The sequence below is a fragment of the Trichechus manatus genome, unplaced genomic scaffold (genome assembly GCF_000243295.1).
Source record: "Trichechus manatus latirostris isolate Lorelei unplaced genomic scaffold, TriManLat1.0 scaffold00203, whole genome shotgun sequence".
Taxonomy (NCBI): Eukaryota; Metazoa; Chordata; class Mammalia; order Sirenia; family Trichechidae; genus Trichechus; species Trichechus manatus.
In genome coordinates this window covers 1,757,598-1,780,647 of record NW_004444139.1, presented here as the reverse complement: position 1 = coordinate 1,780,647, position 23,050 = coordinate 1,757,598, and the positions used below count along the sequence as shown (strand labels likewise).

At 40.5% G+C, this 23,050-nt stretch overlaps 1 protein-coding gene across 12 annotated transcripts in view; it reads left to right on the top strand.

Annotated features, from left to right (window-relative positions):
* CLASP1 (cytoplasmic linker associated protein 1) overlaps positions 1–23,050 on the top strand; it is a 350,733-nt gene that overhangs the window by 247,118 nt on the left and 80,565 nt on the right. For 7 of the 12 annotated variants that reach the window (XM_023742167.1, XM_023742162.1, XM_023742165.1 and 4 more), the window contains 4 exons: positions 4,532–4,699; positions 18,795–18,898; positions 20,744–20,767; positions 22,266–22,510. In XM_023742167.1, the coding sequence (XP_023597935.1) occupies positions 4,532–4,699; positions 18,795–18,898; positions 20,744–20,767; positions 22,266–22,510 (541 nt within the window). The remainder of the gene's footprint in view (positions 1–4,531; positions 4,700–18,794; positions 18,899–20,743; positions 20,768–22,265; positions 22,511–23,050) is intronic. The other 5 variants (XM_023742168.1, XM_023742166.1, XM_023742160.1 and 2 more) reach the window with 2 other exon arrangements.

The window sequence follows — 23,050 nt, the reverse complement described above, 5'->3', positions numbered from 1 at the left end:
TGGGGTGCGGTGGCTCAGAGCTGTCGTGGGCAGTGGGGTGCGGTGGCTCAGAGCTGTCGTGGGCAGTGGGGAGCGGTGGCTCAGAGGTGTCATGGGCAGTGGAGTGCGGTGGCTCAGAGCTGTCGTGGGCAGTGGGGTGCGGTGGAGGATGCCTTCCCTCCAGGGAGCTGCTCTGTCCCCTCAGGCTCCCCAGCACAGCACCGTCAGGCGATGCGTGCTCGCAGCCACATTTCCGATTTTCTCTTGGAGTGTGGAATGCCTTTCACCCCTTTGTGAAGTTACTTTTCATGTCCCTTTGAGAACTGTAGCCCTCGTCTTAAAAACGCTCATGTCGTTTCTGAAAAGGAAGGGGACGGTTGATCAGATTGCTGACTTGCATGGGGCTGCAGGATCTTTTTGTGGGGTGAGTTGCATCGTGTAGGGTAACGTACAGAAAACATGGGCTTTGGGTCAAGACAGATATGGGCCTGCGTCCTGGCCCTGGTGTGATATTGGGCAAGTGTTTTAGCTTTTCTGAGCCTTCATTTAGGGAGCGTTGGTGGCGCTGTGCGTAAAGCACTCGGCTGCTAACTGAAAGATGGCGGTTTGAACCCACCAGCCGTTCAACAGGAGAAGGATGTGGCGGTCTTCTTCTGTGAAGACTTACAGCCTTGGAAACCCTGTGGGGCAGTTCTGCTCTGTCCTGTAGGGTCGCTAGGAGTTGGAATCGACTGTACGGCAGTGGGTTTTTGGTTTGGGAGCCTTCGTTTAACCGTCTGTGAAATAGATGGTAGTAAACCCACCTCATAGGGATACCATGAGGATTTAATCAAAGCTGTGAGCCTGACATGTAATGGACGGTAAACTAAAGCAAGTTTACTGCCATAATCGCTTCAGATCTGGAGACTCCTGTTCTAGCTGAGGTGAACAACCTTCATGTTTCCTGCTTTATATCTAGGAGTGGGTTTATAGGATGAGGGATATAAGGCAGGAAGATTGGGCTTATTAAGACCAAGGAGCCTCTATTTCCTATAAAATGCCGCTGGGTTTTCACGCGAATCCAGTGTGCAGGTGTTGCCCAGAATCTACCTTGACAGCAGCACCCCAGCTCTGGTTGTCCTGTAGGATCCTGGTGACGCCATGAGCCCCAGAAATGATGAGCACTCTGGTCGTGACCTGGTAAATGTGAATCACAGCTTATTTCAAACAAAACGTGTTTAAGACTCGGGTGTAGGTCAGTAGAATCACACTGAGTGGAATAAAAGAACGCCTGACTCTACCTGTGCCGTGTTTGTTCCCTCCTTGGAGAGTGGGGTAGAGCGGTGTTCCCGTCTCTGTGGGCCACCTGTGTCTTGGCCTTGTCATCGGCCGGGTTCTCTGTCCCTCGCTGGCTTACGATGCGTTTCTCTCTTCATAGTGCAGGGTTACAAATCCATATGTTATCTCTGCTGAGGAGGTGGTGAAGGTTAAAGATTTTTTTTATGGTAGGGGTTGGGGGTGGTGATAAAACTTTAACTCTTCAAACTCATGGAAATAATGCACCTGGCCTTGGGGCTGCACTTACAAACCTCTTCATTTTTACTCTAGTCTCTGAATTCCCCCCCCGGGAAGGGAGACCACATCAGCAAATGATCATTAAGACCGGACCATAAGCTTAGGCATAGAAATGAAGTATTTTTTTAAATTATTTCGTTAGGGGGTAAATATGAACATATTTATATATATTACAAATGTGGATATACTAGAATTCATCATCCTGCTTTAATAGTAAATTTCAAAAATATTATTTTTAGGGCATATTTAACAGTGGGCATATTTCGAATATTTGAGAATTAAGGGCAGTCATAGGACATTGAGGTGGAAGCAGTTAATAACAGTGTTTCCAGTTCATTAATGCTTACTGAGCACTTACAGTGTGGTCAGCCCTATGTAAGCTGGCAGTGATACTTGGATGAGTAAGACTCGGCCATTTCCCTCAGGTTGCTCAGAGCTGGAGAGATGTTCTCCGGAGGGCGCTTGCCTTAGTCTTCCCTACATCTCTGCATCTCTTGAGCCTCGTGCTGGGCCTGGCACATTGTAGGCTCTTAATAAGTGTTCCTTGAACAGATCTGCAATCAATATAATGTAGTATGATAAGTATAAAATAAACATAAGTGCAAAAATAAAATAAGAAGAACCAGTCCTACGATACATGTTTTGTTAGCGTGTTTGTGAACAAAGACATTTGTGTTGTGTTGCATGCTGACCTCTGCATTGTCTTATTGTCTTTTAATCCGCTTTTTGCCTGTCCTTTGGTCTGCTCTCATAATCAAGGATCCAGATCTGCTAATCCTGCTGGTGGTAAGACATTCATTCCTCTTCTTGCTCTTTAGTTTGTTTGCAAACTCCCTCCTCCCAAGTCCCCGCACAGTATGAATTTCTTTTGTTATTATAAGCTTAGTTGATCTTTCTGCATTTTTTCTGTTTCAAATTCTAGAGTTTGAAATGGATTTTTTTCTCCATTTTGTTATGGTATAGCAAAATTAATAGGTTCTGAGGCACGTTCTTCATGGTAATGTGTATTAGTGGTTTTTACACTGAATTTCACTTTAAATTGTAGTAAAATCATTATAAAGTATTAGTTTTTGTGAGTAGTCACCTAAGTGATTGATTTGAATGATAGTAATTTTTCTGTATCTGTCTGTCTAATCTATCTATCATTTCCAGGTAAGTATTAATGGTTTTTCCTTTGAGTCATTCTGTTCTAGCACAGAAAAATGCATACTTTACATTTTAGGATATTGCCTCTCTACTTAGGGAGATCTGATCTACATTCTGGTTTATTGCTGTGATGCTTAAAGTTACTGTTTTCTCAATTTTTTTCCACAAGAAAATGGTTCTATAGTTATCTAACATCTTAGCCATTAATAAAAGTTACCAGCCATATCTTTTTGTTGTTTCATTTCTAATTTTATTGCATACTTCTCAGGGAGAGTACTCTGTGATTTCTGCTTTTGTAGATTTTTTTGAGATTTCCTTTGAGGTTTAGTACTGAGTCAGTTTTTATAATATTCATGTGAAATGTGCAAAGTATGTGTATTCTGTTTGTTAGGATATACACACGTGTGTGTATGTGTATTACACGTACATCTACTCCTCACTTATTGACTGTCCCGTTACCCGACATTTCACATTTACAACAATGGTAAAAAATCTATTATCTGACTATTTTGTGCATTAACGACATACATGTGGCAGTAACGAATGCTGAGGTGTGAGGCGAGAGTAACTAACGCTGGCTGTGATGGTTAAGGTTATGCGTCAGCTTGGCTGGGCCGTGATTCTCAGTGGGTTGGCACTTAGGTAATGATATAATTTGCTAGTTATGTAATGATGTAGTCATCCTCCATTTTGTGATCGGATTTGGTCATCCTCCGTTTTCACATAACAACCTGATCTTTGGAACCTAACGATGTCGATCAGTGAGGAGTGGGTGTATATGTAATTTTGACTGTTTGATCAGGCAGTTTCTGAGAGGTATATGAGTCTTTCGTTACTCATTAGTCTTTCTGAGAAAGTATATTGGTAATTATGGCTTTTTAATTTTCTCCCTATATTTTTAGCATTTTTTTATTTTAAAGCTTTGTTATTTGGAGCATAAAGATTCGTGATTATATGCTGTATTTTTACACAAATAATACATGCCTTCTACATTTGTTTGCCAACTGCATCCTGCCCCTGCAGTTTTTTTACATGCTGCTGTAAAAAAAATTAGTATAACATGCTTACGAAAATACCTCACAGGGAGAGGGAGCGATTTGCGAACAAATGTAAAAGGTATGTGTTATTTGCGTAAAAATACAGCATGTTCATGGAGAATTATTCTCTTATCAACATGAAATATACTTTGTCCTTTTAAAATGCTTTTGTATTTATTTTGTTTAAGGTATGTTTGTCTCTTATGAGAACGTATGATTGAGTTTTATCTCATGATTTTAAACAAGTCCAAAATCTCTGTTTCAGTAGATGAATTTAATCTAGCCACATTTATTGTGATTACTGATATGTTTGAGCTTATTTCTTATTTTGTGGTTTGTATTTACCATATTTCTAGGTCCTTTGCCCCTCCTGCCCCTTTTTCTTCCATTTGTGAGATTAATGAAATTTTTGGGGACCCATTTTCTCCATTTGATAGTTATATTTTTACTCTTCCAACAGTTACACTTAAAATTTTTTTGCCATATCAACTCTTTTATACAGTAAAAACAAAACACTAAATAAATATTGCTGTGGTTGTTTGTGGAGATTTACTGTAGATCAAGGAGGCTGCTACTGATACTCAGCTTGCCCTTTTGAGTCAGAAGCTTCTGTGTTTATTTGGGAGAACTCCGTCAGTAATTCTTCTGTGTATCAGTGATATTCTTTTATGTTCCCACATGTTTTTAAAATAAATACTACCATCAGTTAAAAGCTATTTTAGTATTTGATCTAAATTGTGTAAACTAGCTTCTGAAGTGATCGTTTATTCCATGATTTACATTTATTACTCATTTTTGTTCTGCTTGATTTTTAGCTGGCAGCCGGTCGAGTTCCCCAGGGAAATTGTTGGGAAGTGGTTACAGTGGACTTTCTGGGGGGTCCTCAAGAGGCCCACCTGTGACACCCTCCTCAGAAAAACGAAGCAAGATTCCTAGGAGTCAGGGATGTAGCCGAGAAACAAGTCCAAACCGAATAGGATTAGGTAAGGATTCTCAAAGACCTTGGAGTACTGTTACCAAGTTAGTCACAATTTTGATTGCATTCTAATGACTGTGTCTAATATAGAAAATAGAGATCTGTTGTTGAGCTGAATATGTTACTTTGCCTGTGTTAAAAAGACATTTCCATTTTTACTTTACATGGATTATAGCATGTTGAGGTTGGAATCAGAACTGGAAAAATATGTGGAATTTACTGTTCAAATCCATGCGAAGGAATTACATCATTGTAGGCTTTTGCATTTTATAATCAGTTGCAAAACATCAGAAATTGGGTAAATGGGCAGGGTTTTTTCCCTGACAATTAGAAGCAATGTTGCTTTTAATTTTCGATTCACTAATTAGCACTTAGTAGCATTAACCTGTGTAAATTTTCAAAATAATTTTGTAGGGTCCACATTTATTTTGATTTTGATCTTCCCTAACTTAATAAGTGACATTTATGGTCAAATGTGTATATTTGATCATATGTATGTGGTCAAATATATGTGTGTGTGTGTATGTATAGTTACTTTACTGTGTACATATAGTATTTACATATATTTACAAATATATATGTATTTACAGTTACTTTTGACAGACTGTTGAAACATGAAAGCTGGGAATAGTTGAATACCAAATATATAATATTTATTTGTGTGTTATAGGATTTAGTTGCTTTGTAATAGTATGTAGAATTATATGTATTACTCTCAGCATCTTAAAGATTTTTACTCTATTAAAATCTAATTCATATGCTTTTTTTTTTTTTTATAAAAGTGGGAAGTCTTTTGTACTATATTATGAAAAATCTAAGTTCATACTTTTCTTTATTACGTCCTTATCTGCTTTCTAAAGGTGAAAACCTATTAGTGTAAAATGAGAGTACTATTTTATTAGGTTCTGTTGGTTTATCTTCTTCATTCATTTATCTCCTCAACAAATTTTACTTGAATATTTACTTTGACATATCAGACGCTTTGTTAGGCGTTAGAGTTAGAAGATCAGTGAGAAAGATTTAGCTTCTGACTTCAAAAGAGCTTGTGTTCAGTTGGGGAGAGATGAAAATACAAGACCAATAGTATGTCGGGGTGCTCTGGGACCACAAGAAGGAGTGTCTCTAGGCTCCTTGCCCGCACCATCCCTCAGATTTCCTGCTAGAGGAGGCTTCCCAGAACAGGTTCTGTTCTAATGAAGTACAAAGTGGGATCAGCCAGGGTAGGCAGAGATGAGGGAAAGGTTTTCTGCATGTTCCGAAGCAGTCAGGTGCGAGGGAGCAGAATGCATTCTGGAGATCACAAGTGATTCATTGGGCTGCAGTAAAGCAAGTTTGTCAGATGGGAGTGGGGGAGAGAAATGGGGGCAGAGACTGGTCACATCCAGCTCAGGGAAGGAAGCCCGTGCTTTCCAGAGGCAGACTGTTGTAACAGCTCAGATGAGGAGTGACGAAGTCACCCTGAACGAGAAGAGGCAGGGCAGATATTTACAAAGTAGAAATGGAAAGGGTTTGCTTTGAAGTAACATTTCCAAAGCAAGTAAGAAATATAATCAAGCAGTGGTTTTGTTAACTGTTGATAAGCCTGCTTCTATTGGTATTGTGTGACATGGTCCCTGAGCCGGGTGTGAATGTGGACATCAAATTTATATTTGATGCTGTAACATATCTGTGTTTAGGTCTGGTTTTGTTTGGAAAATGCGTTGATTTCACATCTTAGGTGTGAGGTTTCAGCTGTTTGTGAAGTTTTAGCTAATTGTTAAAGTTTGTAGGGTGACTGCGATCTGTGTTAATTTCATGCTTTTAAAAATGCTTTCTTTTTAGAGATTTTGCTTTTTTTATTTATTAAGATGCCATTTTTACCTTCTTCTTGAATTGGGAAGTAACCCACCTTGGCTATCTGCTATACCTCCAAGACCTGGTATTCCGTAGTGTTAACTATGAACCTTGTGCTGTGTGTAGCTGAAAAGCAGCGTTTTACAAGCTTTCGAAGAGAAGTTACTGTGAAGCATCAGTGAGAGCTAAATAGGAGCCCGTTCCCTTCCAAAGAGCTCCTAATCGAAGCATTATTTTTAAGAAAAAGTAATTTCTTTATGCTCATTAAAAATATTAGTTATATGTGAAGCTTTGAGGTCATATGTATAGTTCTGATTAAAGAAGATATTTTATTTAAATATCTGCATTTTTGTAGAAATACACACAGAGAAATATATGCATAAAATTTCCACTTCTTATTCCTGTAGTGCTGCATATAGATTCCACTTTATAGGGGATCAAATGTATCAGTATTTTTTTAGTAATAGATTATATGCTAATGGAATCGTTTAGTACATATAGGGTACGTGGCTACATATGCAAACATATAGTTCATTAAAAAGCAAGTTAAAAAATAATCAAAACAAGGGGGAGCATTTTGAAAGAATACTTTCTATAAAACTCCAAAGCAATTAATTCAGCAGTTTCATTGATAATTTGGCTAGGCTTAGAATTTGCACCGAAAATCAGTTCTAGTTATCTACAATTTATGTTTTGTTCAACAAGGCTTTTTTTTTTGTTTGTGTTTGAAGTTATTTTTCTTAACTGAATTTTCTTTTCTCCGTTTTGATTAAAAACAATGTCAGGATTCTTCTTTAGCATTTAAGGTTTCTTAAGCAAGACAGGATTGATTCCTGTTGGGTAACCTAGAAACAAAGTAAAACCCAGCTGTACTTTTCTCTTGGCAGCTTTGCAACCAAGTGGAGAAAATATATTTTTAAGTTGTTTCATTTTTGTATATTTTATTCTGTTTTTGACAGATAGTAAAAACAAATAGCAAACATTTATAGCAGTTGTATTTAGGAAGTTCTTTCAGCATTGCCTTTTGTTCCCTTCTGTTTTCAAGTTTTCTGGTTAAAAGATATTTTGAAAGAGTTAGAACATTCCTTTTCCGCTGTGAAATTAGAATACTGTGTATAGTAAGACCAAGACACAGAATGCCCGGAGAAACGTTTTATGTCTTTAACATCTGGTAGCTTTATTGATCCTCCTGTGCTTCTGCTTTACATGTGTTTCAGTAGGATCAAGGTTACCAAATCCTTCCCTAAAAGGTAACAGTCAGGCTTACCATTAAAAACACCATAAAAGTAGAATAGTGTCTATTAAGAAATGAAAACCCATCAAATGATTTTTCCAGCTTCCCAGCACTTCATGTAAGCATGACCGAAGATCTACCGAGAGATACTGCTTTTAGTTCCAAAGGCATATATTTTTTTATCATTTCTCCCTCTTCTGTGATGCCTTCTCCTCATAACATATTGTTACATAGAATGTTCAGTTTCAGCACTTAACAAAGAGAAGTTAACATTAGTTTATTGTTTTTTAATTTGACAACCTCATTAATTCCAACCAAAACCCCAACTCGTTGCCATCAAGTCGATTCTGACTCATAGCGACTCTGTAGGACAGAGTATAACAGCCATGGGGTGTCCGAGGCTGTAATCTTGACGGAAGCAGACTGCCACATCTTTCTCCTGCAGAGCGGCTGGTGGGTTCCAACTGCCGACCTTTCAGTTAGCAGCTGAGCACTAACCACTGCACCACCAGGGCTCCTTTTACTCGATTCAACTCATTGCGATCCTACAGGACAAAGTAGAACTGCCCTGTAGAGTTTCCAAGGAGGGCCTGGTAGATTCGAACTGCCGACCTTTTGGTTAGCAACTGTAGCCCTTAACCACTACACCACCAGGGTTTCCACCTCATTAATTAGCTTTTGTGAAAATCATTTATTTATATACTTACTTTAAATCCTCTTTGTAGATTAGTCTTTGGAAGTGGTGTTTTTTTCTTGTGTTCCAAGTTATCCTCTATTTGAACTCTTGACATCACCACTTGATGTACCTTAATGAAGTTTGGGACAGTCACGGGCAGCTTTTCACAGAATTGTCAACAGAAGTGATTCTTTTCCTGTATGGTGCTGCTCAGCCTGAGGTTAAAGGAGCCAGTCAGCGTGAGTGGGCGGCTGAGCTCTTCCTGTGGAATACCAAGAGGGTAAACCTTGTTCACAGTGTGTGCGTGTTGCTGTTTAAGGTCATGTCTGCTTGTCCCTGTTGAAGTTCTTCATTGTCCTCGCAAATAGCACAGCCCAGAGAGAGCAGAGGTTTCCCTTAGTTGTAGCATGTATATGAATTTAAGGAAGGGACTGGGGACTGGATAAAAATTCAGAAGTAACTAGGCAAGAAAGATAACAAAATGCTCACCTAAGCATTCACATACATGAAAAGCTATCAGAACTGTTTATTGTTTTTCGATTATGTCTTTTGGAGTAGACAGGGAATAAAACAAGATTTTCTCATACGACTTTCTGCAGGGAAATCCAAAAAAAAAAAAACCCAACACGATTACTGTCTAGTTGATTTGGACTCATAGTGACCCTACAGGACAGAGTAGAACTGCCCCATAGGGTTTCCAAGGAGCACTTGGTGGATTCAAACTGCTGACGTTTTGGTTAGCAGCCCAACTCTTAACTGCTGTGCCACCAGGGTTTCCACAAGGAACTCAGACATCCTTATACGTGTCCATGATCTCACAGTGTGCTTCTTAGTGAAACGATGGGACTCCTTCCTGTTCCTGACTTTCCTGTGGAGGGGCTGATGGCTGGCCCGGTGAGTTAGCACAGAACTGCCGAGACCATACCATCCCTCAGAGTGCAGTGTCGGTCCCTAAGGATGAGCAGTATTGCTTGTTGGCCTCCAGGAAACTTGTCATTTATTGGTGGAGCTCAGTAGAAACTTCCAGCTTTGTAATGCGTTTAACTTAGCACCTACTGCTCTCGCCCTTGTTGTTGGAACCCTTTAGAGTGTCATCGGGAATTGCTGATTATTTAATAGTGAACAGTCACTGCCACTCACAGGGAAAACTCATGCTTCTGTGTCTCTACTGCAAATAAAGGAGGGTTTAGGAACTCCTAGAATGTCCAGTGAAGCCCTGTATTGACCGAGGGCTCCGATGGCCCCTCCTTGCCACTGCAGACCTAAGCATTCAGTGTCACTTACATACCTTTAGGGTCTTAATTCAACTCCAGCAATGAGCAGGGTAGCACAGCAGGGAGTTGCTTTGATGTCTCACCTCCTGAATCTTCATCATGGGAGTTTCATGCTTCAGGGTTTGTAAGATACTCTTGTTCTGGTTTGGCCATACAGTAAATCTACCTGTGCTCTGAAACAGTAGGTAATGCTCACTGCAGCATAGAACACATGGCGAATCCAGTTTATTGTTCCCAAAATCTCAGAGAGGAAGACGTTTCCATCCAGTCCAGAATTAGCAGATCCTCTCAGGAAGGAAAGATCGTCCCCATCAGCTTTTATATTAGTCATTTGACCTGCACGCATTCACTGTGCAAAGCTGTTTCCAAGTATTTTGCCAGTGATATATTTCTGTTTGCTCAAATTAAATTAGAAACAGTGATCTCTTCTGAGCTTTATGGCCAAACTATTAAACTATTTTTAGACCTTAGGCTATTCATGCAGCTGTGTCTTATAGTCTCAGTGTGTATGAAGTGGAAACAGGAAACTTTATCCTTAGATAATCATAAAGTAATTGGCTGTTCTCAGTCAGTGGAGGGATCTTTCAAAACGAATATTGGGACTCGCCACCCACATGCTGTAGACTCAGCGAATCAGACTGGGTCCGTAATGGTATTTGATTAGGGGCCACAGGCAAATCTTTATGGATTCCCAGGGAAAAGCAGGGATTGGATGTTGGACCAGTAAATGAAGGGATAGCAACCCCAATTCTTTACATCTGTTGGTTTAAATAATTAAATATCTGTGTGTGAAGCATCTGAAAGGGCAGGTTCTCTAGTTGTATCAGCCCTCATGACTTCTCTTTGTAAAGAAGGACAGGCTGGGAGACGTGAACCCTCCTCCTTTTAATTAGGTAAGTTCATGGATTTCAGTGGCCAGACCCTTTATTCTGACTGTGTTGTAATCCAAACTGAATTATCTTTCTAAGAACCAGGTGCACATGAAAACATAGTGGGTCTTTAATCCTCTTGTGGAGAAGTCTGGTAAAGCCATAAAAACTGATCATTTCTAAAAAGCCTTTTGCTTTTGTGCTTTCTTATGCCAGTTTGTCCTTTGGAAAGATTTCATTTCTGACACTTAGGTGTTGGTTCACCTCCATACTAATATCTGTAGTTCTCTGAGACATTGAGCATAATCAGGTTTTTATCCAGACCCTCTGCTGTTGGCCCATCAGTCAGCGCGACCTCGGCGTGGATGGGTGGCCTAGCCATCAGCCCCGCCCAGTGCGGACAATGTCGTAATTACGTGAACGGGATGTGACTGACGTTTGTGAGTTTTTCTGTCTACATTAAACTTGTTCACCTTCTCTGAAACCCTTCATGCTGCACACTAGCACGGAGCAGCCGTATCCCTCGACCCAGCATGAGTCAGGGGTGCAGCCGCGATACCAGCCGTGAGAGCAGCCGAGATACAAGCCCTGCTCGGGGCTTCCCTCCACTCGGTGAGTACTCAGAGGTGCCAACTCTGGGAGTGAAGGGTTCCTTCCCCTGCTCCAAATGCTTCTCCAAGACACTGCTAGGTGGAATGACCTGCTTCCCTCCGCTCTGTCCTCCTGCTCCTTTCTTTTTTGTCTCCTCTTCCTCATTATCCCTTGTTGCCCCCTCTGCATGCTTGGATTCTGGCATCTACCAGTTTTTATAAATTAGAGTAAAAAAGCACCACTTCACTGTGTACTGTTGTCATTTTTGACCACTCGCTGCCAGTCAGGCTCATCTGTGTAGTAATTTCTAGAGAAAGCGAGACTCGGCCAAAGCTAATTGCTGCTTAAAAGCAAAGAGTTCATCCAAAGTTTATCTTTGGTCATTGAGTTTCTACAGTTTGTCTTTAATTTTACCAGAAATCAGTCCATATCTGATCCAATTTAAAGAAGGAACAAAAGCTTTATTATCCTAATATCATTTAGAAAATGAAGTGTTCTTAGTTGAAGGGGGATAACCTCAATGTAAAAAGCAGCTTGAGTGAAGGTGTTAGTCTGCTTTTGTTAAATAAATCCTTGCAAAGCTTCCTTTAAAGCCATCTAAAAATAGCTTTTTGACCAACTGCTTAGTGTGCAACACAAATGTAAAACTTTACATTATTAATTGTTTGATATTTTAATTCTCCCTGGGCTCAATGGGATACTTAAAATTTGTAACCAGATGCCAGACTAGGACCGAAAAGTGACAGAATTTGGTTGCTATGAGGTATCGCAAGAGCTGCATCTCAGGTCACCAACCAGATGCCACTTGTGTCCCCCTGCCGCTCAGTTTTTTCTCATAGTCATTATTTGTATTTTAACGATTTCCAGGATTCAAGAAAAACGTGACAAAGAGGAAAAAGTCTGCCTTTTACAGAATATTATATTTACTTTTTACATTTAATAATTCTGCCTTCTCTAAAATGAACCTATGATTTACCTTTTTATCTAGTGCAAATTATTAACCCCGAAAGCCGTCTATCAACAAATACTTTCACAAAAAGAAATATTTTGTATACTTCGATAACTAGTTTGAGTTCTTTGCCATGTTAAGTGCTGTACGGGTGTATATTTTCCTCTAGATAAGTAGAAAGAGTGGAAATCATTTTATAATGACTAGACCCAGCCTCGAAGTTATCACGTGGGATTTTGGGCTGCAGCAGTCTGTTATTTTGACTGTGTAATAATAGAACTGGTCTCTTAGATATAAACATGTCACTGCCAAAGAAGGGTCTTAGGTTAAAATCATAAGGCCGTAATAATTGCTTCTGTCTGTCTCCTTCTAATGTCATACACTTCTTCTTTTTTTCCCGACCAATATCAGTAATCAAAACCTTGGTATATTTCTTTATAACCCATTAGCCTTTGTGAGGTTCTGAAAAGAGCAAGGAAACAGATGCAGAGGGCCTTAGTCAGGAGGCGCTGTGCATGCTCCCCTGGTGACAGAACCTGAGGGCCCTCAGCTGGGGCGGCAGCAGTGCTCCAAGGTCCCAACAACGCGAGAGTGGCAGTGATCATTTGTTTCTGAATGAACTGGTGATTTTTCCTTTTAAATTAAGGCTGTATAACTCTGCCTCGCTCCTATTTCACCTCCCAAACAACCTGTTATTATGAGTGAATAGCTGAGTCTATTTCTCGCTTGTTTTGTCGCTTAGAAGCAATGTGGTGTTTTTATTTCGTAGCTGTACTGGTATGTACTGATTTCAGCCTTTCTAGTCCCGCATGTGGTCTGTGGAGCAGACAAGGCGTGCCGCATTCTTCAAGTCCTAGCTGAACCTGCAGAGTTGAATGGTCTAGTCTAACTGTATTTCACTTTCTTTGCTTAAATAGATCTGCTTAACTGTCTGGTGAAGACCTAGAATGTCAAAATTTAGAATTGTTCCTGCTGGAGCAGAAGATGGGGATGCAGATATGTCCCCTTTCCTCACAAACTCTAACATCACATGTGTCTTCTGTGTCATCCAGGCAATAGTTAACATCTTTGAGCCTAATTTTTATGTCATGTTTTCCCCCCCGGGTTAAATCTGTCCCTAAAACTTGTATCCAAGCAAGAACAACAACAGTGCTCATGGGTACCAGACAACATCCTGAGTAGTCAGCAGACATAATCCCACGTGCTTCCCTGCTCACCCTCGGGGACAGCTGTAATCATCCCTCCTTTACAGATGACGAAACACTCTTAGGGAGATGAAGCAACTTTGGGAAATTAAACATTAAGGTCACACAGCTGCCAAGTGATGGAGTCAGAGTTTGAATCCAGGTCTGACTTCAGAGCCCAGCTGTTACCCTGCCTCACATGATGGTGGTTCTGATAACTCACTGCCTTTCATCAGTTTCTCAAAATGTATTCGACACTTTCTGTGAGGCCTCAGGTTGGGCACAGAGAGAGGGCTCCAGCGGTGTTTCTGAATCACTCGTTTCCAGGCTGGAGATTAGGACCTGGGAATTCAAAGATACGCTGTAGAAGATTTCTGTCCTCAGAAGAGCTTACATGCCCTGTTCTCTCTTCAGAGTTCCCTCTTCCTCCCTGTTCATTTTAATAACCATTTCCCATACCATTTGCAAATTAGTGAGATCATATGTCCAAGGCCCCTTTGTATCAGTTTATATAGCCAGCCTTCACTTTAAAAGAAGAGAAAATGAAGGTAATTATGTTTCGGTTAATGTTTCTTTTTATATATTATATATATGTAGCTTTATTATAAAATTGTTTTGAACCATTTTAATGGTATGAATATATTTACATGGCTGCATTCAAAAAGTTCTTGATTAAGTGAAATTAAGAGCTCTAGGGCTCTTTCTTCTGTACATTAGGCTTTGGCCTAAGTAGATCCACCCTGGGTTCCACTGTTGGGTGTTTACTTGTGAGTGTAACAAAGGACTCTTTACATGACAAATTTACTGTAGAATATCCTGTTGAAACAGAACCAAGGGAGGACTTTAGGGAGAACTTCCAGATCAGGTATTGCTTGAAGGCTGTTTTCAGTTTAAACTACCAGGATAAGACACTGATGTCGTCATACATTAAAGGAATAATGTGCTTCAGTCTTATAAACTATTTTGCCAACTTTCTCATTTAAAGAAAGTGATAATTTTATATCTGTTAGAGATTGCTGGTTTCTTTTTATTTTTGTGCATCTTGAGGAAGGTGGAATTTTCTTTCCATTTTACAAGCTGGTAAAAACTTGTCCTTCTTGACCATGTCACCTTTGCTATTTAATACTACACATACCATGGATACGCACCTTTTATAAAGCGATTTGAGCTTATATAAATAAAATTATATTGAAGAGAGTGAGGTTTGGGTATTTAACAACTAAATGTGTGAGCGTTACAGGATACTTGTAGTAATATGAGGGAGAAGCAGCACTGCTCAGTAGTACTTTATAGGCCTATGAATTTTCTGTAGTAGAATCAGCATATTCTTTGCAGAATAGTGATTGGAAGCATATTATCTTTTGCTTTTTCCTGGGGTAAAGAAAAGCCATATATTACATGGAACTATGGTTGATAAATTAACGTTTTGAGTAAAGTCTGTATTTCATAATTATTTCTGAACGTAGTATCTTTTACATGAGGACAGAATTTAGCATGTATTTCCTCAAGTTGATAAATTAATGTATGCAGTATGAATACTTGCTAACAAAATACTACTCTGATGTCACAACGTGAGTTGGAGTTTACCCTGAGCCGTCACTGCCACCAGCAGCAGCAGGGCCACCACCAGCTGCTGTTATTACCGGTGTTCACGCTGTGCCAGGCGCTGTTTCAGTGCTGTAGGTATGATCTCATTTAACCCTTTTAATAACTCCCAAGAGGTGAGTGCCATTATTTACACCGTTTTACGGTCGAGGAAGCAGAGACACAGGCAGGTTTAGTACTGTGCTCAGGGTCCGACAGCCAGCTGTGGTCCAGCCAGGATGTGCACACGGTTGGATTACAGAACTGGTACTCGTAACCAGTGTACTGTGTCTGCCTCTCCAAGGAGGGTCCTGAAACTTGTTGTAACTAAATTAAACAACTAAACAAGTCATACGTTAGTAATTAATACGTTTGTACATGTTAGGTGGGTTCCAAAACAACTAAAATTTTGAATGGCCGTTGCAATCTGACTGGAGAAAGTGGAATTCCAGTGGTTAAGCTCCCTTCCTGTGATTTTATTCGGTTTCCGTTCCAAACACATCATGAACTTCTGCGCCTTTGTTTTTGGTGCATGGTTGCATATGTATCACATACTGATGAAGCATCTCGTGAGGTGAGTTAATGATCCATCTGACTGCCCCTCCACCCTGGGACGTAGATGGTGCTTGGTGGCTCCTGATGTTCTTCATGTTGCACATTTCCATAATGGCTGACATAGGCTTCATGGCGTGAGTAGAAACCCAGAGTCCCAGCTGGTTGATGCATACTCAAAGGGTGCCTTGTCGTGCCTGTGTGTTTAATGGCTGTGTGAGAGCCAGCGGGCGACCGAGGAAGTTGGAGGATCGGCACTTGCTGGGGGTTCATGTTCAGCACCATTTCTTTTCATGAGAAAGCGTGGCCTTGTGGTAGCAGTCCCTGTATCTCCTTTGGACTGTGGCATTTTCTGTCTCGGGTATGTCTGTGTTAATCCTGTGGCTGTTGCCATTCCTTTTACCTGCAGCCTCTCGACGTCATTCCAGGTCCACTAGTGCGCTCTCCACTGCTGACTCTGTGGGGCAGTCAGGTGAACAAGCGCTAACTGCATGTCTTGGCTTCCCGCCTGTTGTGGTGTGACACCATTGACCCTCTGTCGCCATCAGTGTTGGCCAGCACTTGGCATGTGTGCACTTCATGTTATTTTCTCCCCAGTGTGCTTTTGTGTTTTCCGTTCTTGAATGTTGATGTAGTTCTGTTAATAGGCCCTAGATGCTTTATAGCCCGTTTGACAATATCACTTCTCTAGCGTTCGCATTTACGTAAAGATAAATAGATAAAAACGAGGAAACGCTCCTCCCTTCCCTTTCCGCCAGGAAAACAGCAACCAAAGCTAAGTCTCACGCAGGGTCCCTCTGGGAAAGTGGGGTGCTGGTATCATCCGACAGCCGTCCGTCACCGAAGTCTTCCCTCCCGGGGAGGAACGATTAAATGGTAGTTGTCAGTGTCAACTTCTGAGTATTTTGAGGTGCTGTCTAGTTACCAGATATTCCAAATTGTAACACATAGAATTTCATATATGTAAAAATAAATTGATCATCCTAAAACATTCTGTGGAAAAATGAGATCAGGATTCAGGTAATCAGGTCAGGCCAAAGGTGCCCCAATCCTTTGCAGCCTGCTGACCCCAAACCTTGTGCCTCAGCTCTGTCTGACAGTACAGAAAATACACTGGTCAGCCGTAAGGGCGAAAAGTAAGCGTAAAATAATGTATTGATTTGCCAGGTTTAACTGGTATCGTTTTGATATGCTAACGGTCCCTAATGACTACAGTTTTCTGAGTTGAATAAGGCATAATTAATTTGTAGACTGTTGATGATGACAGCTGAGACCAATTCACTGAGCCTGATATTTTCTCTGTCCTTCTGAACGAAGGCAGCTCTGTGTGTAGTTATGTATACTCTGATGTATACATTCCTCTGAATGTCCTGGGCTACACTGAGGACACAGCTACGTGTTTCTATCTCTTTTTGAGCAATATCAGAGCAGTGAGAACATAGTACAGACTTCGGTGGGAAAAAAAAAAAGGCTTAGAATTTTGCTTAGATCCCGACAGACGTTCCCCCCTAAGATTTTAAATTCATGTGATGTATGACATATATCAGATGATCTGCAGTCACCGTGTACGGCAGAGCTGGATGCATTTAAGGAGCACAGAGTAATTGCATTGTTCTTACAGTTTCGATTTTGTGTCTGAGAGATGAATATTTCCCTGGAGCAAGAATTGCTGGCATGAGATCTACTTATTATTTTGCTTCTCTTTTTCTTTTTTGAAGAATCAGTTTTATTTAAGTTTATACTGGGTAATTTTTAAATGGCTTATAACTGAATTACTTTTGTTCTGTTACTCATAAATCCCCTACTATCCACCCTTTTTTAATGGAAAAAAAATACTTGAACAAAGATCATTTATAAAACTATGCTGTATATGCAGAATAAACCTCAAATTTACAATTGTTTCATATTCCAAATGATAAATATTTGTATGTATATAAATGTGTATGTATAATTGCTTTTGTAGTCTTCCTTTTTTTAGTTTATATAGCACGTTAAATTTCCTTTTAAACATAATGGGTAGGATGACATTCCATATGATCAGCAAGTGCATTAAAAAAGGGGATAGTAAAAACATGCAATTTTATTTCTTTATAAAAATTCATGACTGTATAACTTTTGACTAGCAGTGTTTAAATTTTATTCTGTTTCTGTGGTATTAGAAGGTGTAACGTTTTGAAACATATATTTTAAGAGCTAAAGTAACACTTCAGTTTTAAAGTTCACCAGTTTTATCGATGATGTCCTGTGATATATCTAAAATTTTAAATATATCATTTTATAGGAAAGATTAATTCATATAAAACAGATACTAACTTCCCCTGTATTCTAAATGCTCCATTGCTAGAATATGGCCAACATAGATATTTTTTCTTGTCCAAACAGTGTCTTATCTGCTAATACAGAGAAAATATTTTTTTATTTCAACATTTTTCTTCCAAAGGTTTTTATACATTAGAACGTTAGATAGAAACCTCTCACCTGTAGATGATGTGACACACTTTTACGGTGGAACTTAACGCCGACTTCCTCCTGTTAGAGTTTAGTCTGCAGCATTTCTTAAGGAAGGCTAGTCTGCTGACTCACTGGAACTCTAGAAAGTTAGTCTTCATCTGCATGATCATTAATACACTGAGAATAGTTGGAATCAGATTCTTTGGATTCTTTTCATTTTGTTTACAGGAATAAAGACTATCATTCATAAATCTGTGAGGGATTCAGGTAAAATTCATACTGAATACTAGCTGAATGGTTAATGTTTGCAGTGAAGATGCTGGATTTTTGTGCTGATTATTAAAGAATTTTAATAAAATTGATTTTTAAATAACCATTGTTGGGGACCCAGGCATGATGGACAAGCCTCTAAAACTAATTGAGCTTCATATCAGTTAAACAGTAGTGGCACTAATGAAAACTTGCACACAAATCCGCTTAATATATTTGTTTCAGATTTTAACTTTTGACTAATTTAGAACTCATTTGTCGAGCCATGAAGCTTTCTAATTAGCTTGACCCAACGTCAAAGCCACTTGTCTCTAGAGGGAAGCCTAAACAGATGAAGACTTGAGTCATGGCCCAGCTCCCTTCTTTAACTAAAGTCCGCTTTCTCTCCTGTGCCTTCAGTCTTTCCAGTAATCACCTATTCTTATCGCATTTAATGGACAGGGTGCTCTGTGGCACAATAATTTTAAACGTGAGCAACTTTAAACTCTGCCACAGGTAAACAAACCAAGTGTAGTTAAATTTGGCTAGAGACTTTTCAGTAGCTCTGTCCAGTTGATGGAAAAAGGCATGCGCTCTCGCAAAGAACTGAGAGAATTTGAATTAAAGTGACACCTCTTGTGCTTTTTTTCATGCAGAGCGGTTTGGGCTTGGCCAGCCAGGAAGAGTCCCTGGGTCAGTGAATGCCCTGAGAGTGTTGAGCACAAGTACAGATCTGGAAGCTGCGGTTGCTGACGCTCTGGTAAGCGGCACGGCCATGCGCTGAGTCCCTGAGTTACTCATCTGCGTTGTTCTCAGTCCTAACAGCAGAGTGCCCCGAGTTGGCTGACTGAGTCATCTTTGACACTCTTAAAATGGTGTAAATGTTGGGTAGATTTCTGTTACTACTGCTTTCTTCGGAAACTTGTACCTCTACACATGACTGAAAGTTGGCCTGCCAGAAAATAGTAGCATCACATATTTCCTATCTACGTTCTTCTGTGCCAGGGAAGTTTTGATGACACTGGGCTTTTCAGATGTCATTGGGCTTTTTTTTTTTTCTTTTTATCCATGTTTTTTCAGCATTTCCCTTTTTCCATTCTGTTGCTTCCTTTTCACTCTTAGCCGACTTTGATGGCATAGTGTGAACATACTATTCTAACAGTAGGTAGTAGAATTTGCTGTGTGAAGATCCTGCATTTATTCCATTACCTCACTAGTTGGCCCATGTGTTTTTTGTTGTGGTGGTGGTTTGGCTGGCTCCTGAAGTCCTTCTCAGGCAAATGTTCCTCAATTTTAAGGTCGATTCTTGGAGGATGTAAAGCACTGGAGGAGTGTGTTTCTGCATCATTATAATGTAATATCTGAAAAACCGTATCAAGGGACCAGAGGTCCTTTAGTTTGTGATTATAGCAGAAAGTTTCTCGGTAGAATCAGCTTGTAGTCTTTTTTTAAAAGATTCCCTTTTAAAGATGCATTTCAGCTAGTAGTAGCACAGCCTCTTGCATATTCCCGTTTATGTGTTTAGCATTTGAAATAGGTATTATTTAGAACCGTCTGATCTCTGGCCTTGCTTTTACTGTTTTAAGATTTATTTTCTTTTAAGCAAGAATGTATATTGTATCCTTCTTTCTGACCCTGCAAGTTTTTAATCTGGCCATGTTTCATCTGATGAGCATTTTATAGTCCGTGGCTGCGGTGACTCTGACTTGCATCCTTCCCTCTCTTCCCTCAGTCACATTCCTTTGACAAGCATCCGGGAGCAAGTGTTTGCCCTCTTAGAAGGGTTTCCCGGTAGGCAAGGACTCCCTGGCCAGCTCTATTCATCAATCTTCTACATAGAAGGGTTTTTCCTGGCAGGTACTGGAGTTGGATTTAACTTAGAGCCAAGAGCTGGAACAGAATTCTGTGAAGCTGTTGAAACATTTGGAATGTGTTTCTTATTTACTCAGAGATGCTAGGAAGTGAGGTTGAAGGGGTGGGAAATGATGGGGCTTCCAGTTAAGGCAGGGGAGTTTCTTAGTTCTTTAAAGAGCTACATAAGGGACTGTCTGCAAAGTTCTAAGCGGGAGAATGGGACTTGAGAGTTTGAGCTTTGGCTTAACTTTACTTGAGCTTTTTCTCTGAACTCTAGCTCCCATTACGCTCATGCTGTAAATCAGCTCCTGGACTTAATAGCTGCCTTTACTGCTTTTTGTCCAGGCTGCTTGGTCCCTGGGAGTGATCTGCTTCGGGACAAGAGAAAGTGCAGGAATGGTACAGAATTCTCCCCTCACAGAGTAGAAGCTTCAGGGCAGACAATGTACCGTAGGAATACGTATTAGAATTAATGGTGACCTCATAGAGATGTGCCTCACTGGTATGGGGAGAGTTTTGGCAAAGAATTATAGCAAGTATTGGAAAGGTCCTATAAGAGATGGTAGGAGATGCCATCTTGAAAGCATTCTCTGTTATTATTTGCTTGATATGAAATGCCTGCTAACCTGTATTTTTGGTTTGCTAAAATATGTTTTGCTGTTCACTTTTGTTGCAAGAACAAACCCTACATATGCTTCTGACATAATTCTCTATGCTTTTTCCCCATCCTTCAATATTTTCCTGCCTACAGCTGTTAGGAGACTCCAGGAGCAAGGTACCAGTGCTTTAACTTTTGTTTTACAACTTTATTTTTTTCTGTTGCAAGTGTATTCCCTTTAGGAGCTAGTGAAAGCAACCAAAAATGGTAGTAAAGAAATCTTGAATTAAGATTGTATTGAGTCTAGTGATGCTTTTGTTACCGATGGAATCAGTCACCTTTCATGAACGTTTTCGTGTTTGTTTTGAATGTCAAGCTCTCTCCTCCTCCTGTTAGCGTTTCATATTATTTGTTAACTCTGTCTGTACCTCCTCTTACATGGTTACGTTTCATGAATTAATTTATTTGACATTTTTCTTATTTTAGGAACCGGTTTATGTGTAAGTAGGACAGCCGTATCATCCAAACAGGAGACTTTAGGGAGTGAGAGGGTGCTGCTAATAATTGTCCTGGGACAGTAAGCACGAGGTAGACCTGTTCTGAGCGAGTCGAGATGTGTGCGTAAGCCGTGTTATTAGAGGATTACGTCCATACGGCTTAAGCCAATAACTGTTTGTTATGGTTTTAGAGAAACTGTATTTATCAATTTTACCAATCTTATATAGCTGCTATAATATTACTTACAGGTTAACTCACACTTTTCTATCCAGGGTAAGAGAAATGAATGAAGCAGTTAGTGTAGTCTATTTTATAAGAAGCCTGTTTGTGTTGAAAAACTTTTAAGTTCTTAATGAAAGTGGCTCAGATAATTTGAGAATTCTTTTACATAGGATATTTCTGCCACTGACATTTAAATTTCAGACTTTCTTAAAGAAGCATGAATAATCAGATAAACAAGTTGACCCGTAAACTATGCTCAAAATATATTGCCTTTGATTGGGGGGTTGGTGAGTACACATACCTGCAGTGTGTCAGGTGCTGAGCTGGGTTATTTAATATATTCTTCTATTTAATCCTCATGACAAACCTGTGAGAGAGGTTTGATTATTGTTGTCTTAAAGACACAGAAACTGACGCAGAAAGATTCGGAGGCTCTACCACAGGTGGGTCTTAATGTAGAGTAAGACAGACTTGTGTTATAAGCCTCCTAATCTGTAGGAGCCCTGGTGGTGCAGTGGTTAAGAGCTCGGCTGCTAACCAAAAGGTCAGCAGTTTAAACCCACCAGCCGCTCTCTGGAAACCCTGTGGGGCAGTTCTACTCTGTCCTTTAAGGTCGCTATGAGTCAGAATTGACTCGAGGGCAACGTGTTTGGTTTTTTTTGGTTGTTTTTTCTCTTACTGTAAAGTCCATGCACACTAGAGACCATACTCTTTCCTCTCTGCTAAAGATTGCTGTGCTTACTACTTACTTCCCCTACTGGAAGACTACTTTTCTTTTTGCATTTCCCTAAGTCATAAGCACAGGAGAAGTGTATGTTGTTCCTGTGTGTGAACCTTTTTACACTTGAACTTACGTTGTTGTTGGTTTGGTTTGGTTTTGTGTTTCGGTCTGACTTTTGTGGACCTGTTCCCGCCTTTCCATTTCTCTCACCCCCGTCCCCACTGGATCTGGCAGAAGAAGCCTGTGAGGAGGAGATACGAGCCCTATGGAATGTACTCTGACGACGATGCCAACAGCGATGCTTCGAGCGTCTGCTCTGAGCGCTCGTACGGCTCCAGGAACGGTGGCATTCCTCATTACCTGCGGCAGACTGAGGATGTGGCTGAGGTGCTCAACCACTGTGCAAGTTCAAACTGGTCAGAGCGGAAGGAAGGGCTTCTCGGCCTGCAGAACTTACTGAAGAGCCAGAGGACATTGAGGTGAGGATGGGGCAAAGGCTGTGAGCCAGGGCTGCAGCCCATAGTATACTCATCAGGCACGTAAGCTGCATCGCTCGTCTGTGCAGACGCTGACAGTACTGAAGTGATGAAGACAGTCCTGGCCTCCCAGAGGCTCTGAAATACCTGGCAGATAGTTTAAAATTTATTAGGTTTTATGAAACATTTGGTTCCCTTTAGCTCCCTGTCTTAGTCATCCAGTGCTGCTATAACAGAAATACCACAAGTGGATGGTTTTAATGAAGAGAAGGTTATTTCCTCACAGTCGCAGTAGGCTAAAAGTCCAAATTCAGGGCACCAGCTCCAGGGGAAGGCTTTTTCTCTGTCGGCCTTCTTCTCTTCAGTGTTTCCCTGGACTAGGAGCTTCTCAGCGCAGGGACCCTAGGTCCAAAGGACGTGCTCTGCTCCCGGCACTGCTTTCTTGATGGTATGAGGTCCCCCTGTCTCACTGCTCACTTCTCTCTTTTATATCTCAAGACATTGCCTCAGGACACAATCCAGTCTTGTAGATCCAGTCCTGCC